Source organism: Aspergillus welwitschiae (genome assembly GCF_003344945.1).
Source record: "Aspergillus welwitschiae strain CBS 139.54b unplaced genomic scaffold BDQ94scaffold_121, whole genome shotgun sequence".
NCBI lineage: Eukaryota > Fungi > Ascomycota > Eurotiomycetes > Eurotiales > Aspergillaceae > Aspergillus > Aspergillus welwitschiae.
Window position 1 is genome coordinate 1 of NW_020798815.1, and position 16342 is coordinate 16342.

General features: G+C 49.2%; 10 protein-coding genes across 10 annotated transcripts; 6 read left to right on the top strand and 4 right to left on the bottom strand.

Annotated features, from left to right (window-relative positions):
* Positions 1-2027: 2027 nt before the first annotated feature.
* On the bottom strand, positions 2028-3709 carry BDQ94DRAFT_177993 (uncharacterized protein; the record flags this gene model as incomplete). The annotated part of the gene is made up of 3 exons (XM_026773037.1): positions 2028-2837; positions 2897-2984; positions 3039-3709. 3 exons carry the CDS (start codon positions 3707-3709, stop codon positions 2028-2030), a joined length of 1569 nt encoding a protein of 522 aa, XP_026619423.1.
* Positions 3710-4371: 662 nt separating this feature from the next.
* On the top strand, positions 4372-5413 carry BDQ94DRAFT_155589 (uncharacterized protein). Its single transcript, XM_026768495.1, has one exon. The coding sequence runs from the start codon at positions 4605-4607 to the stop codon at positions 5037-5039; it is 435 nt and encodes a 144-aa protein (XP_026619424.1). The 5' UTR covers positions 4372-4604; the 3' UTR covers positions 5040-5413.
* Positions 5414-5587: 174 nt separating this feature from the next.
* On the top strand, positions 5588-6097 carry BDQ94DRAFT_155590 (uncharacterized protein). The gene has a single exon (XM_026768496.1). It carries the CDS (start codon positions 5636-5638, stop codon positions 5843-5845), a length of 210 nt encoding a protein of 69 aa, XP_026619425.1. The 5' UTR covers positions 5588-5635; the 3' UTR covers positions 5846-6097.
* A 544-nt stretch (positions 6098-6641) lies between these two features.
* Positions 6642-7734, top strand: BDQ94DRAFT_155592 (uncharacterized protein). Its single transcript, XM_026768497.1, has one exon. The coding sequence runs from the start codon at positions 6876-6878 to the stop codon at positions 7536-7538; it is 663 nt and encodes a 220-aa protein (XP_026619426.1). The 5' UTR covers positions 6642-6875; the 3' UTR covers positions 7539-7734.
* Positions 7735-7890: 156 nt separating this feature from the next.
* BDQ94DRAFT_155593 (uncharacterized protein) lies at positions 7891-8350 on the bottom strand (the record flags this gene model as incomplete). The annotated part of the gene is made up of 1 exon (XM_026768498.1): positions 7891-8350. A coding segment is annotated over exon 1 (346 nt), but the record flags the coding sequence as incomplete, so codon positions are not given.
* An 889-nt stretch (positions 8351-9239) lies between these two features.
* On the top strand, positions 9240-9990 carry BDQ94DRAFT_178000 (uncharacterized protein; the record flags this gene model as incomplete). The annotated part of the gene is made up of 2 exons (XM_026773038.1): positions 9240-9368; positions 9447-9990. 2 exons carry the CDS (start codon positions 9240-9242, stop codon positions 9954-9956), a joined length of 639 nt encoding a protein of 212 aa, XP_026619428.1. The 3' UTR covers positions 9957-9990.
* A 121-nt stretch (positions 9991-10111) lies between these two features.
* On the bottom strand, positions 10112-10627 carry BDQ94DRAFT_176401 (uncharacterized protein; the record flags this gene model as incomplete). Its single annotated transcript, XM_026772688.1, has 1 exon — positions 10112-10627. One exon carries the CDS (start codon positions 10625-10627, stop codon positions 10112-10114), a length of 516 nt encoding a protein of 171 aa, XP_026619429.1.
* A 1192-nt stretch (positions 10628-11819) lies between these two features.
* On the top strand, positions 11820-12068 carry BDQ94DRAFT_164516 (uncharacterized protein; the record flags this gene model as incomplete). Its single annotated transcript, XM_026770031.1, has 1 exon — positions 11820-12068. The coding sequence occupies one exon, from the start codon at positions 11820-11822 to the stop codon at positions 12066-12068; it is 249 nt and encodes an 82-aa protein (XP_026619430.1).
* A 681-nt stretch (positions 12069-12749) lies between these two features.
* Positions 12750-13322, top strand: BDQ94DRAFT_164517 (uncharacterized protein; the record flags this gene model as incomplete). The annotated part of the gene is made up of 1 exon (XM_026770032.1): positions 12750-13322. One exon carries the CDS (start codon positions 12750-12752, stop codon positions 13320-13322), a length of 573 nt encoding a protein of 190 aa, XP_026619431.1.
* Positions 13323-13845: 523 nt separating this feature from the next.
* BDQ94DRAFT_164518 (uncharacterized protein) lies at positions 13846-14299 on the bottom strand (the record flags this gene model as incomplete). Its single annotated transcript, XM_026770033.1, has 2 exons — positions 13846-14241; positions 14288-14299. The coding sequence occupies 2 exons, from the start codon at positions 14297-14299 to the stop codon at positions 13846-13848; spliced, it is 408 nt and encodes a 135-aa protein (XP_026619432.1).
* Between the last annotated feature and the right edge of the window lie 2043 nt (positions 14300-16342).

The window sequence follows — 16342 nt, forward strand, 5'->3', positions numbered from 1 at the left end:
CTGTCCGCTGTCCGACTGCAGCGGCATCTGGGGGTCCGAATGATCATTTCTACCCAGGAACCCACGGTCTCCACAACCCTTTTGAATCTTTGTTCAACTACCATTGTGCATCGGTTTACTTCCCCGGAATGGCTGCATATTCTGCACAAACATCTGGCAGGAGCGTTGAGAAGTCCCTTCGGTGGATCGAAGACGGACAACCATGACACGGAAGCGGTTTCACAACTTTCTCTTTTTGAGGAGATCGTAAATCTACAAGTGGGAGAGGCTATATTGTTCTCACCCAGTATGGTTGTTAAAGCAAGCTCCTGCGACAGCAACGGGAAGGCCACATTATGTCGCCTCGGACATGGCAATCTCCGGGTGAGAATCCGGCAGCGGCTTACACTTGACGGTGGGAAGAGTGTTCTCTCAAGGTGATATACGTGATAATGCAATCATCCATAAGGATGATAGCAACTTCTGTGCTCTTTTGACATTCAATGCAGCTCGGCAACAGCAAATAGTTCAGAGCGGGAACCGTGAAGCCAGAAGATTCATGACCATGTCTACTTCCTTGCACTTCGTCTTGATTTTAAACAGTAATTATAGCCTCATCAGACCAAAGAGATACAGGACTGTTTACACACTACGGAAAACACTGTTTCTGTTATACGAAATTTCACGACTGGCACGCACACACGCAGAGTAGCAGCAGTAGTAGTAGGGTACTTATACACCGACTCCTGCTTTAGGCGATAGGTAGGGTACGACTATATCTCTTCATATAAGTGCACTCACCATAAGCACTATGACTATCCTGAGGAGCTTTAGGGTGCTCAAAGGAGATATGAGTTGCCGCTCCAACCATATCAAACCCCTCCATCAGCATCCAGCGGGATCCGGATAATGGTCGATAATCCCCGCACCTTAGGGGAGTATCAGCTATACCAAATCCGTTCTGCATTAAGCATTTAATTTGCGGCTTGGAGGTCTCAGCAACATGGACTACCGACAATGTGCTTAATCAGGCCCAAGGAAGTGGTATGGCTTATTGGAATCACGAAGGCTGATCAACACGATGAGCGCAATATTGCTGGAACAAACTGTGGTACTGGGGCGTACTGAGTACTTGGCAGTATTTGTCTAGTCTCTGGGAAGCCAATCATCAACTTGCGAAAACTGACGGAAAGTAAAGGTAGATTATTCAGCTGCACTCACCAGACAGGGTTACTTTGTTAATGTTGTCGTTCTGTCGAGATATCTCGATGTTGGCTTCTGGCATGTCTTTGGAGGCAATATAGTCATAACCATCGGCGTCACAAGGGTCAAAAGTAGAGCTCACGGGTGAATACCTTGCCGACCACAGTGGGGATTAAAGGCTATCCTAAAATTGAAATGACGCTATTGTGAGAGCGAGTCCGCTGGCTTCTTGAGTTTGTGAGATATGGACGGTAACAGCGTATCGTCACATATCGGGTGACTAATTATGCGCCTCGCTCCCAGCATCATGACTGATCAGTCTCCGCAATTGCTCAAAGTGCCAAAGTAAGAAAGGCATGGCTGAAATCGATCTCGACTGTCTGAAGAAGCTCACCTCCCGGAAGCATCAAATGCATCTTCTATTTTCCCACTTTTGGGCTCTCGGCTACGCCAATGGTTTAGTACGCACCCGCGGTACTTTGGCGGATGTGGTCTACCAACCACGAGCACATGTATTCAAATGTTAGACGGGTTCAGTTGTTCTTCAGTATAATCTTGCACTTATGGCAGTAATACGAATATGAAATTTTCTACTTCAAATCGGATGTAGTCCTTCCCGGAGTCCGAGAGCAGCAGGAGGTCAATGGAGTTCCATAGCTTTGTACGCATACATGTTATTGATAGAAAACGTCCACTGGAGATTAAACGCCTATCTCTCACTCCAAAGAGACCTTTTGCACTTTGCACCCGAATACATCGTTAATTTGATTACAATGACACTGGTATGCTTCGTATCCACAAACCGCTCCCCCTCCCTTCATCTTAGTCAGATACCACCCAATCCTTCACGCCTTGTTCGTCTTCGTCGGACCTCCATTCGGAAGAGGCAAATTTTTCCTATTATTTGAGCCTTTGTGCCACAGGCTCAGTACTCGTCCAATGGTAGGACTAGGTGGCTCTTTGCTTATCTCGGTTGCCGCAGCCGTCCATTGATAATGCGAGCTATTCAATAGTATGACAGTTGTAAAGGCAGTGCATGTGTTGTTCTCTATCACACAAATGCGGGGGAAAACGGTTAAGGAGAAGTTATTTGGGCTTTTCTGATTGGCGTTTGTCTCTGTAGTGGGGTTCTCGTCAGTAGGAAATGTAAAGGCTTCCCACTCATCTTCGGCGTGCGGGGATTCAAAGTCTGGTACATATCTGCGTTGAGCGCGCTGAACCGGTTTCCAGATATCCACAGCCTTTTGTATAACTTTGCTTAGGCTTCTAACAAATGCACTGCGTTGGTCTTCTGGAAGTAGTTCATCCAGGTATGCTGAGACGTTATTAACCGCACTTTGAACATTTTTGAGACATATCCTTGCCTGGGTTTCCGGATCGATGGAAAGAAGAATCGATCGACAAAAAGATTCTTTTTCGCTATTAGTAGCGGCCAAGTTGGAAAGGGCTTTCTCAAAGTAATCTTCCATAGGTGCGATGTACGTTGGCTGGAAAATGTGTTTGGCTATCTCTCTTGCCAGAATAGCCAGGATGACGGAAAACCGCATCTGTTTCGCCACTGATGTGTTCGAACACGGAAGAGGGACTTGATTAGCGCGTACCAAGTCACAATGTCGGAGCCTGTCCCACGGTGAAATATCCTGCCAACCGATTCCCTCGGGCTATGTCAGGTTTCCTCTGATTCTATTGTTCCGAGAAGTGAAAGACGGCTTACCCTCAGAGTCTCGCTGGGGAAGTCCACGTTCAGGTGAGGGTATAACTCAGTTTTAGCGTACTCCCAAAGCTCAATAAAGCCTTCAACCCTAGAAGATGTTAAAATTGTATAGATTCTTCAATCCTATGAATATGGCACTCACAATGACTCTTCATCCACTTCATGATGCCCAGCGGCAAATCCCTCCAGTTTTGTGAGGCGCCCTTGAGTAGTTGCTAGTGTTCCTTTAAGCATGGAAACCTGTTCCTCTAGCGCTTTGACCCTCTTCTTCGAGGTGGAGAGTTTTTCTTTCAAGTCAGCACCTACCGATTTCATCTTCTCGATAGTGTCTTCTTTCTCTTTCTTGGCATTTTGCAGAGCAGTGACGTCCTTCTGCGAATCTGCCAGCTTTCCCCTCTCCTTTGTATTGTCCGATTGAAGCTTCTTTACTTGCTTCTCGAGTTCACCTATGCGCTTGTCACGCTCAGAAATAAGCTTCTCCTTGTCCTCAATGGTCCTTTGAAGCAACAAAGCCTGCTCCTTAGTCTCTTTGTGTCTACCCTTCTCTTTCTCAATGGCCTCGAACATTTCGTTGAGCGCGGTCTCCTTCTTTCGCTCTCGCTCGTTTATTTCGCCCATTAGGTTTTTGAGCTCGGAGTCTTTGGACTTCAGCTGGCCGTATAGTTTGGCATTTTCATCGTAAACTGCTAGAGTAGTATCATACCCCGTCGTGGAGGCTAGACTCTTGAACTGATTGAAAAGTTCTCTAACAGCTTGCGTGTCAAGGGGCGCGCACATCGGTACAGAAGGCGAGTTTAGGCTCTTAGAAGGCATACTGCCAAGCAACAGAAATTTGGCTGGAGAACCCAAATACGACATGGAATGTACTCACACAGCCCGAACCGCGGGTGTACATAGCCAATTTATGGTACCCTGAGTTAATCTTCGTGAACATCCCCTCTCAGCCCCATCCCTCACTTCCACCTACTTCTCCGCTCACAGTAACATACTGACGTGGTATGACCTACTTGGTCACTGCAATATATTTGTTTGGACAGCACGGCCCGATCGATGCAAGCGCTAGTCATTCCCACACACAATCAGCCAACTGTAAAGGAGCGATCCTACCCATTGCATCCCACGGCGCGCGCCTCACGCCCTTACTTCGAAGGGGGGGAGACCGGCCTAGTTTAGGGCCTTGCCATCAACAGTATCAGGAGTTTTCTAGGCACTTTCGAATACATATATAGCATCATATGCCATAAGGCAGGGCGTCTCCACGTAGTGGGGCACCCCACGCGTTTATCAAAGATGAATGGCAGCATTCAAGCCTAGTGCTCACCTGCGGTGACTCTGCAATGTCAAGAGTATACACACCGCCTATGAGACATGAAATACCGAGAGTAAGGGGCAGGCGTCCGCCCCAGCCGAGACTCAGTGATATTTAGATCCGGGCCGGGATGCTAATACCGGCGACACCTGAAGCCCGCTGGCATCTCATGCTTAGTATGATGTCTTGAGCGACTACGCGCTCTGAGCCTCCACTGATTACCTAGATCTTCTAGTAGGGCTACTATAACTATATTTACTATCGTGGCAATAAAGGGACCTAACGCAAGTTTTTCAGCAGCACGACCGCTCTCGAGATGCTAGGGATATTGATAGCCTGCAGGAGAGGACAGAGAATCGACCATACTTGTAAACTACTATCTCTAGACTACCTTATCAGATGCGTCGTCCAGTAGAGGTCCGCAAAGGCAGGGGCCAATATGCTCCCTACGTATATTTCCCGACTTTGGATTGCCTTCTGTTAATGATGGAAGGCCGGTCTGGTCACACACTTATCCCCGCCCAATTTTCGCGCTTGCGCTTCACTGGCCGTCCCCGATCATTGAAGTCTCTCACTTCATTTGGTAAACACTTTGCTGGAATGGGGGAGAGGTCGTGGATACTTCCAGTCTCAGAAATCGATGCAGTAGCCCCTTTTATGCGGCGACTACGATGGTGCCGATTAACTCAACTCCGTCTGACGCTCAAATCAACGCATCTGGGGAGAGTGCCTTTGCCTGAGCTTGGTCCCGGAATGCGATTTAACCACTATCCACTGAAAGCCCTCTGTCCGATTTGCCAACGTGAATGGCGTTTCCGATTTGCCGTGTTCTGATTGATGATCGGGAGTGGAGCAATCAGTTGGCAATCGAAGCGCCAAAGCGTTGTTGCTCTCTCGACTTGTGAGGCTGAATCTCTAGGCCAGACACAAGCAACCAAAGAAGCAATCTGGTTGAGAAGACTTCTCAATGAGTAGAACATGAGTCAAGGTAAAGCCGCCACGATCATTTGCGGTAACAGCCAAGGAGCCATCGCCCTCTCTTCGAACCCGCAATACCATTCCCGCACGAAACATATCGAAATGCAACGCAAATGGCAAGGAGAGGTCTAAGACCTTGGAACAGTGCAGCTGAAATACATCCCAAATACAGAGCAAATTGCTGATGGGTTCACGAAGCCTCTTCCGCGGGAACGATTTGAAAGGTTTCGGAGAGGGCTTGGCACTGAGTGACGCCACCCGGCTTACGAGGAGGGACTAAGCCACACGGGTACCCTTTCCTTCTTTTTCCCTTTAAAAGTTTTTTGGAGGTTTTAACGGGGCCCTTCACCACCACGATGGATTATCGCTGGCACCCTTGATGGTGGTCGCCATCGAGTGGGAGTATTGAATATCACGGTGGCTGTAATGAGTATCATGGTGGCTGAGGCCTTATGGCAGGGATGGGAACAGATATATATGTGCTCTCCAGCCCTTGTAAGCGACAACTCTCCTTAATGTTAAGTCATATTGAATTAGAATCAATCTATTCTCACTTCATCACATACCTCTATATAATTTGTGTATATATTACCGTTATTTGTGTTTCTTGGCGGGATTTGGTTTGGGGGTGGAAACCCAACCGGCGATTTGGCGAGGTCTAGCTGCAGGTCTGTCTATGTACATCACCTGACCTAGGATCCAACTTGGGTGTGGGGTCAGGAATGAAACCATCGTCATCATCATCGTCTGAGTCTCAGACGTTATTGTGGAAGGCGATGGATGTTTCTCCTATTGGGTGGCCGGTATGGCCAGCTATCTACGGAGTAGGATGTAACCTACGGTCGCACGGGCCACAACGGTTAGGCGGGCCATCCCGATTAAGTGATTCCTTTTCGAGGAAAAAGAAAAGGTGGTATAACAATGGCGCGCAGGCAAAGGCTGTAGCCCTGTGTAGAAGGTAACCAAATCACCAGGTCTCCTCGCCCGCCCCTTGCGCAAAATTGCCTAGGGCGGAGCCTGGAAGCTTACAATATCTTAAAGAGAGCCCAATATGGACTTTTGAGCTGCCTAGGTGCTTCACTAGAGGATTAGATGCTGGATCGCCGATCAATCGACGCAGAAGTTGGGGCAGCAGTTTCAGGGATGTTGACCATTGTAGTTCAGCACCAAAGGACTCCCTTACATTCATGGCCAAGTTGCGCTGACCGACCTCTCTGGCCTAGGCTTAGAGCGGAGACTTCCGTTAGGAGCCCACAGCTGATTTTCTTTTGTGTCGTCATGTGCAAGATCCGTCTGTCCGCCTTCTCCCCATGCGACTTCTTAACACGAACTACTGGCGCAGAAGGGGGTGATGTAATAATCTCCGACGGGAATAAACAGTTGGGAGGCACCTCGAGAGGAAATGTCAGCTTTGCATGGGTCAAAAAATAGATGACCACGTCACAAGATGCGGGGCCACCAATCACTAGTTCCTCTCTAAGATTATGCCAAGGATACCAAATAAGGCAGACTTAGGAATCCCAAAGCCACCCTCCAGCTTAGCTTGTAATATTAATGGAGTGGCTGGACCAGACCATCAAGGTTAGGCTGTATTTCATATAAAGAGCATGTTTAGTTGAACCTACTTAAAGTTCTACTAAACACCCTCTTTAAGGCCCAAACTACAAACGGGCGGCCTCCAGAGTCACAACAATGGCCTCAGCCGAGAGACCCCGAATCCTTCTTCTCTCTCTCGCATATCGCGACTTTCTCGATGAAGTCTACTGCACGCTCTTCAGCAGGCTCTCAGAATTGGCCAACATCAAGCGCGCGAAGACCGCGAACGCCGCGCTTCAAATAATCGGCGAGACCACCTTCAAAGCAATCATCATAACAGACGAAGGCCTTGCCGAATCCGATCAAGAGAACCAGGAAGTGCTGGCTAAAATAAAAGCTTACGTTGAAAAAGGCGGGATTGCTATAGTCGGCCTGCACTTCCCCAACTTCACGCCCATGGATAAGTTCAGGAGGTTCTTCGAGGCCTTTGGCCTTGCCTGGAAAAATGGCGACTATCATCGCACAACCTTCCGGCTTAATCCATCGGTCCTCTTGCCCGAAAGCATTGAGACAGCTTCGTTGCCTGGGCCGTATAGCATGAAGGTTCTTCATGTCAAGAACGCTAAGCGTCAGGAAAAGATCTTTATTCCGATTGAAGGCGCGGTAACTCAGAGTCTTGTTTTCCCTCCAGATTATGTGAATCAAACTCAAGCTGCCGTTGCAGGGGCAAGGCTCGGGTGGGGTTATCTTGTATACTGTGGAGATGTTAATGGGGAGGATGGATCAAATCAGCTTATTTTGGCGCTTTGCGGGTTTTAGGGACAATACAGTCTCATGAATATTATGATAGCTAGCGAGGGCTTGGCAGGAAATGACAAAGCGCTGAGTCCACTCATTAGGTGATTTCCACTGATTTAATATGAATGAAGGTCTTGCATATTCTTACTATGGAATTTGATCCATACCATCCTCACCATGCCCGGTTCTACTGGAAGACATTGTCAGGTGGGGAGTTTGGCTGGGGCGGCACATCTGTTAAACCACAACGCAGGTGTCCTAAGGGGGGCTCATGGAGAACATTGCGTCGAGTGGGTAATTTTTCTTTGTTTCGCTGACCTGCGTCTAATGGGTTCCTAGGCCACGGTGACCGGCACGCTCAATGAAGGTTTGTTGGGGGTTTCTCAGTTCCAGCCCCACCGCTGAGGGTTTTTTGCTCGCCATTCAGGGGTATAAGCCTTGTAGTGGGTTTTTTTCTTGTTTGATTCTCACATATTTCCCAGCTTCGAGGCGTCGACACAGTCTTGTGTGTGATTGCGCTATTTGTGGTCTTGGAAACACTGCGCTTGCGAGGGAGTGAAGAATCAAACGTGACCTTCCGGATTACTCTATGGATGGATAAGGCCAGAACGAAAGGGTCAATTCTCCATGTTGAGGTGGAGAACCGCTGAATGTCTCCAGGCAATATGGCCGACCAGAACCAGTAGCCATGGTAAACTGAGGGTAACGGTGGCCAACATACTGGCTGTACCGTGCGCTCAAGACAGAATATACAGAATATCTCAGTCATCGAGAGCCTGTCGGTTAGGAGAACAGAGAAAGTTGTCGCTGTGTTTTGCCTTGGTGGATACTGCTATCTTGAGGGCCAGGCGGTTGTGCTCGTAACAATGGAATCGTCCAACTCTGCACTCTCTGAGTTTACTCGCATACTAGTACAGTATGAGTACTCATGCTTCTTTTAGCTATGATAGCTTGTGTTGCTACAGCATTTGAGGTCATCAGTTAAGACCACAATAGCGGTAACTCTAGATATATATGCGTATTTAATTCTTCTGTTTTCAGATGTACGTGGCCTGAGTGGCCGATACTTACCGACTAGACAAGTGAAAAAGCCCATTGTCTTGAGACTGGATGATCCATTTCTACCCGGCTCCCAAGATCAAGGCCCGGTCATGGCCACATGCCTGGCGAGCTGTGACTTCTAGTGCGTGGAGTCTTGCGAACCAGCCAGCTCTAACCCTCAAGAACCAAGAATACGCTCACCCTGACCAATCTTGAAGCATGCAAGGGCATCCAAAACGCATGGCATGGTTAGCACAAGGATCTTGCGGGACGCACAAAATCCTATATTGCTAGCATCTACCACAGGATATCCCCAGCCAGGTCAATGAAGAACTTTTTGTGGTTATTATACCCACCAGCCGTGCAACTGCCCGCGTCTGACTTGACCGTCGCTGTGCTGTAGGGTGTGGGCAAAACTATCATCACCAGAACACGGCGAACCAAACTCGGCTCACGATTGAAATCCCCAAAGAGGGTTTCTAGAGGACGGTGGGTAAATCGCTCTTCGAGACCAAGGCCAGGCAAGGCGAGCTTTCCAGATGCGATTACTCAAAAGGGGACGGTTTTGAGCAAGTCTGGCACTATAGTACTCGCCGTATAAAAGGAGCCAAAGCAACGAGTTCGGGAACCGGAAGCATCTACGGCCACTCTTCTATTCCGGCAAAAGCATTACCAAACGATATGACTGACTTTAATGATCGGGGACGGCCGGTCAAGCGCAAGCGCGAGGACTGGGCAGGACCAGGCCTGGGACACCGTGACAACGACAAGACGTCCAAGGCTGTTGAACCATCCCAGCAGCCGTCGAAGGTATATACTTTCCTTCTTGTTGCACCAAGCATACAGTATACAGCATTCGAGATTTCGGCATGAGCTGACACCTCCTAGGACATGGCACCGCCACTTCCCAAGGAAGCGCTATCGAAAGATGAGAAGATTGCTTCCATTGGCGCGGCCGTCGAGTCATTCTGTCCCCCGATTCGCGAGTTGGAGCAGCGACTGGATGATGATAAACCAGTCCTTGCAGAGCAAGACGCGCGACTGCTGGCTGACTACCGGCGCCTCTGTGAATCGTACGTCGCGCAGCATGCCAAGTGCTCGCGCCTTGAGAAGGAAAACGGTCAGTTGCAGGTCGCCCACGCCCGCCTCGTCGACGAAAACACCCAGTTGAACCGTCGCTGCCGGGACGAGGAAGCCCGCTTGTGCCACTTTCGGGAAGCGATCCAAAAAATGCGGGACAGTGTGATTGACATGGTTGAAACGTGTGAGAATTTCAAGATGACCGAGGGTCCTGCAGCGGGCGGCGCGGACGGACCGACACACGAACAGAAGAAAGTGGCGGTCATTGTACCCGTGGTGCATGTCCAGGAGGACCAAGGCACCAGCGCTTCTCATTAGAGGTGGTGGCTAGGTATGCGGAGGACGAGGATGGCGAATGATATGTATAAACGCAGAGTGTTACCGAATTGAAACAGCTTCGTACATAGCACCCAAGCACAATGTGCTCGAAAACGCCAGGGCTGGAATTAAGGATTGTAGACCCTTTATATTCTTTAAGATTTCGTGATGTTGTCCACATCGACATGAACGACACAGGCGGACGGCAGTGAAATTGTATAGTCGTTGTCATTCAGCGATAATTCTGATAAGTCCTTCTGGATGACCCAGTGCCTGATGACCGTTTCCACAATGTTCAGTAGGCTTCGACGATTGGTCTTGGCGAGGCGTCGTATTAGCTGTCTTAGGACGTTTGCTGCAGTTATATTCTGCCCATAATATGGATGATGTCGCAGTACCAAGCGCACAAATTCTGTCCCGTTGATTGATCCATCTGACGCTCGGAGTGCTTCGCTGACACAACGGCTCATGATTCTCAATTGATGCCGGACCAATACAACACCTTTGCGGCGCACAGTGTGCCGAAAGCGTCGGTATCTCGACGTGTCCGCCGGATACAACGAAAGTAGCCGGAGCATCTCCATGTCGAAATGGTCTGGTTCAGGAGGTAGGCCGCTGCTCTCCAAGACACTCTTGCGGCCACCAACATCGAGTTGACCACAGGACTGCATATCAATTCCATTTAATGTCCGCGGCCGTGCAGCTATAGCTTGCTCGCATAGCCCTGATTGGATCGTGCTTTGAAATGGAGGAACGTCGTCACCTCTCAAGTTTCGCGGTGGATGGTCACGGTGGTCGAAGTTGGTGTCACTCTCGTTGGCATTGATGACCACGAAAGTTCTATCTACCGTGGGCTCTTCCACCCCGCTAATGATATCAATGCTCCCGACTTCTGACTGAAATTGCTTTTGTAGGGTGGTATGGTATTCGGCTAAGGGCTGCTGTGTATATCTGCACTCTCAAGCAGCGGTGTGGTCTTTTATATAACTACGACTGGAGTGCCACGGCTGATAGTCTCTTTGAATGCCATGCCCGGGAACAAAATATGCGGGTCTGTTCACTACAGTAGTACAGGGAGGTCTCTACTGGATTGCTATGGCACCTTTCTGCGGACGGTTATCTAAGTAACAAGCGGCAGACAACAAGGGGCGGGCACCTGCAAGAATGAAATGTGCCCCCGCACCACGTGCTTGGTAGTTGCAGCAGTAATTAGCTGGTCACTTTTTCTTTGCCAAAGAAACCCAATATTTCATTCAATTCCGATCAACCTCCGTGGGAGCCAAAGCAGCGTCTTCACAGTTGGCCTGGCAAATTCGATGCTGCCTCGATGATTGGTGCTTCATGTACATGGCGTTGAAGATTGCTTAATGCTTCTTCCCAGCTGCATACTATGCTTTGCTCCCTAAGAAGATCCTTTTCTAGCTGCGTGCATCTCATTTTCCAGCCTTCGGATATGTCGGTGACCTCCGTGATCTTATGTTGGAGGCGATCGAGCTCCGCTCGCTGTTGGTTGTTTTCTCGTACTAAACGCTCAATCCTCGCAGTGAGCGACTCATCATTATCCGACATTGACGGACGCTGAAAAGGAAGGATAAGCGGATTAGCCTCCACACCGAGGTCCGTTGAGGGTGGCCTACCTCAGAGCCCCGTGCCACGTCTGCCACTGCAACAGGACGGACGGCCTCGATCGACCGACCGATATCTCTGCATATTGCATCGTACAGGCCCACCGACCCAATGGCCAGACTAGTGTTCATTCAATGTGCCTTTGCATCAGTAGCCGACCAGGCATACCCATCCCTTGGGCCTGCTTCAGTCGTACAGCCCGGGGATAGACCCTCACCGCATGCCGGTCATCTAGATATGTCAGCTTGTTCAATATTGTTGAGCGGATTTGGGCAGGGGAAAGCGTTACAGATATGGTTCGCCAATGCCTCGCGGCATTGTTGGCGGAGCCGAGTGCGCTTTTCATTACTGTCTCGGGCCATTGGACTTTTCCCGAACACTGATGCGAATTGTGTTCATTCGCGGTCGTCTATCAGGAACATATCGTATCCATTTCGCTCCTTTAACCCAGCATGGCCAAGGTCACCTCACCCTATGTGCAAGTGATGACCACGACGTCTAGGCATCAAGAGTAGACTTTTCTTTGCCCACAGTGACTTTTGTTTGCCCATGGTGAGCCTCTGTCTCATGCGGGTCGCCGACATCAACCACTTCAATTCAGCAGTACTTGTGATCACTTGCTGAGGCAACGCGAGCTTCTCGGCCATTGATTGTGCCCTGGTCTAGTCCTGGGGTACAGTAGTGGTTTGTGCAAGAAAATCGAACAAGTTGAACTGCTCAGAACAACCCTCCGTCATAACTGAACTAGATCTTACCCGTTGTCCTACGTTGGCAATTTGCCAGACCTTATCTGTAGCGGAATGTTTAATATACCAGTAAAGTTGCCCTTCACAGATCGTTTGATAATTATATTCGTTAACGAGAATGTCTGGTCGATATTAACCCTCGTTGTCCACACGAACAATGCCAATACCCACTTCCCCCAGGATTAAAAGAGGTAGGCGACTAATATGCTATCTCAATAACTTTGTCAACCGTTGACCTTGTACAACCCATAGCCTTGTCTTATATACCCGCCTACTTCTTCTGCGTCGCTTGCTGCCTTGACACAAGGCGTTCGTTATGGTTTCACAACATAGAATGGATGTCATGTTATTCCTTTCCAGCAAGCTCGTCTTATCATCTTTACTTTCCTGATACGCCCCATCGCATTAGCAGGCAAGCGAGATGTCGTACTCTGGACAGCGTCGACCGACCACCCCAATCACCCTGCCAGTTACCTCAGACACGAATCCTCCAGCGGATGGAGCCTCGCCGGAATCATTCTCTCCGTTCTGTCCGTGCTGTACATCGTCGCCCTCCGACGAGACGAATGCTTCATTCGACATAAGCTACCCGTCTGCGGAACTGGAAGAACGGCTCCTGCGGACCCTCACGTTCTACTCGCCTTCACCCTTCCGCATTCAAGCCATAGCTGTTCTGCCACACGACTCTCGGGTGACTAAGAACTGGTTGCTGATCGAGTTGCTCTGCCATCGTATCTTCGCCGCACTGCCCGACCAAGGTACTATTCGCCGGGTCAGCTCGTCTTACCATGCACGCGCCAGTCCCGGGGATGTGCTGCTCATCACCGCCTACCCGGTCACGCAAACGTCCTTCCGATGGCTCGAAGCAACCATAACCAAGGGCAATGAGCTCATGGCCATCGTCACGGCTTTATATGATGGACCTGTCTTGGGGGGAGGAACGGCTGATATGAAGCGCCGAGATCAAAGCGATCTTGCGGATGATTTCAACTGATTGACGACTACGGGCTCCGCACATGAGCGTGTCTGACGTCCAGGCCTTGGGTGAGAAGACGCAATTGGTGGGAGCGTCGGTTGAAGAAATTAAAACTTCGCGACACAATGATGTCTTGAGATTGTCCACGAGGAAGGTGATGCTCTCGAAGTTATCCTACACTCGCCGGATGGGTAGGGTGAGATGGCGGGTCTAGATTTGGTCTGGTACATTTAGCTGCTGGTAGCTGACAATATATCATGAGATATTCGAGGGGATATACTATTGTACCCATAATATTCAATCCCGCCTATTCTACCTAGTTCCCGACTGCCCTACGACTGGTATATGAGAAGGATCCGGAGAGATCGAGCTCATGGTGCATCTGTTGAGTCTGACTTTAGGTTCGTGAAAGATCTTTGTTTCTTCTTGCTCGGCTCGCAAAAGGCATTTTCACGTTATACTGTCTGAAGATGTTATGGAAGATATCTTTACTACCTCGATCGAAAGTACAAAATTCCGTTTCGATGTGGAACCCCCCCGTTCATCTGCCTGCAACTTGTGTGTCTGCTTCAACGGGGCCAGCATTCTCTTCAATAGCGGTTTTGTTGCTCTTCTCCTCCCCAGTAGCGATAGAGCTCCGTGGTCTGTTTCCATTTTCAGATCTGTCCCGTTGGCGCAGAACATGGGTTAATATGACCTCGAACGACTCCGACTCGCGCCCGTCGTTTGCACGCTCCTGCAAAAAGTGGTCTATAACCGCGCCCATCTGCTGGTTTGTCTCATATAAGACATCTGCCAATTGGACTGCCTCGTCCCGCTCAGCAGTGGTTTTCTTCAACGTCTCACGTAATACATGACACTTGTGTTTTTCCGTTTGCTGATCACGATCCATTTGAAGCGCTTGTGCACTTATCTCAGCAACAATACGCCACGCATTCTGACCCACTGTTAGAACACTCATTAAGTGATAGCAAATAACTTACAGACGAGTCCATTTTGGGAAGGCGGCTCTGCGCACTCGGACAATGTAAGAGTGGTGATAAAAGAGTTCGAGAGTCTGAATAGTTAAAGATGATCTCGGGGCTGGCTGCTATATATTCCTCTAGGTCAATAATCATCAGTATCTTCTATATTACGGTGATGTCCGCTGAGATGTGATGGTCCTTTCAGCAATTGACCCGTCAAAAATTTTGTGGCATGAGATCTCCTGGTCTTTACCTTCCGCACACCTGTTTGCTTGAACATCCACTATGGTTACTTGAAACAAACGCCCTTACCTGATCGTCAATCACCGGCAACTACATCATTCACCACACAATTTGGGGCTTTATTCCTTTTATAATATGCATTGTATTATGGGTGACTGGTACGTTATAGTATAGCTTACACTTACTCAGGTGCAAGGGTTTCGGGATCCATCCGTCATATACCGCCAAAATATTGACCATCTGGCGTGCATTTCAGTCGAAGAACAGATAAGACCACCAACGTAAATTTTTACATCGCCAATCAATTGACCGCCTATGGCTTTCCGTGATACCTTGTCTTAGTAGATGGCGGTAAATGTGTCGTTGTGTGTGATTCTTCCTAGATTCGGTTGAGGTGTTTAGATCGCCCAAATCACGGGTATGGGTTTTGGGCTTTCTCCCTGATTGACTGATACCCGCAGGTCGCAAAATTTGGCGGTTCTGCAAGGGATATAACTCAGGTAAATAACATACCCTGCTTTTCTAAATACCCATACTTCATAACCGGGGGGTGATTAACGGAGTATCGGACACTCTAGTTGGTGACCAGCTATGGAGGGTCCGGGACAATTGAGTGTCGTGAGTGCGGTCGTTGGGAGCGCAGAAGCATGCAGTTGCCAAACCCCTCAGTAGTTATAGATTGGGTAAAAAGGGAGTAAGATATCCCTAGATGGATCAAGAATTGTCCGAGATTCATAGATATAACCGCATTCTTGACCCTTGGACACCCCCCTCTGTGCATCACATCGCTCCGCCTATCGAGGTTTTAGATATTTTTAGTTGGTCACATTGCCACTGCTTCGAGTTGCGACGTATTGGTGGGGCGCTCTTGAGGTAGCTGGCTATGTCGCCATATTCGTGGAAAGTAACGGCGCTGGTTGTGTCGGTTCGCACAATCTCCGCATTTCACCTATTCCTTGGAGGACCGGGCTAGGTGGCGTATATGACTGTGGTCGGCGTATAAATCCCGAAACAAGACCAGACCAGGGCTCATTAACCACCTTCACGCATCTTTGACCGGTTTTTTCTTTTCATGGGCGGATATTCCCGCTAGATAATTATCTTCGCAACTGCACCCAGCGCTAGAGCTGGGGTATCGTGCTGTGTGCTGGATGGTTCCAGGTAAACCACGGAACAGATGGGCGACCAACCGACGGAACCTGGCATTCAGTTCTCGAGTCAACGGCCTAAGTAAACAGTAAACTTAGGAGGTATCGCAGACCGGTCAAAATTACGAGGCTCTACAGAATTTTTGATCGTAATACAAAAGCTTGTGAATGTAGAACGCGGACTCCTAGGCAGTAGCTGCCATTTGATAGAGCTGTGCAGCCCTCTCGCGCTACTTCCAATATGTTGTGTCTATTACCATTTGAGATTATTGATGCCATCGCTGATATGGTACTGTAGATATACTATCTGGGTTTGGCCAACTGCTAACTGCATGCCAGCTGCCACAGCACAGCGTTCGGTCCTTGAGTTTGGTTTCCACCAGATTATATGCCGCCCTGTTCCCGCGGCTTCATCGAACCATCACCTTCCGTGCGAGGAATGAATGGGCTTTGAACATTTTCGATGTCCATCCCTTTTTTCGGGACCACTCCGGCTCCCGCGCCGGCGAAATCCTCCAGCATGCCCGGCAGATAAGGTTCAGCGCTCCTATTCACATTGCTAGGTTCCACCGTTGTGTATACAACAGTCACTTTTTCCTACCTACCTCGTCCCACAACCGACCTACACTTGGAAGCCCGCACGAGTCGACAGCCCATCAAGCCTTTCTCAATGATTTGTCTT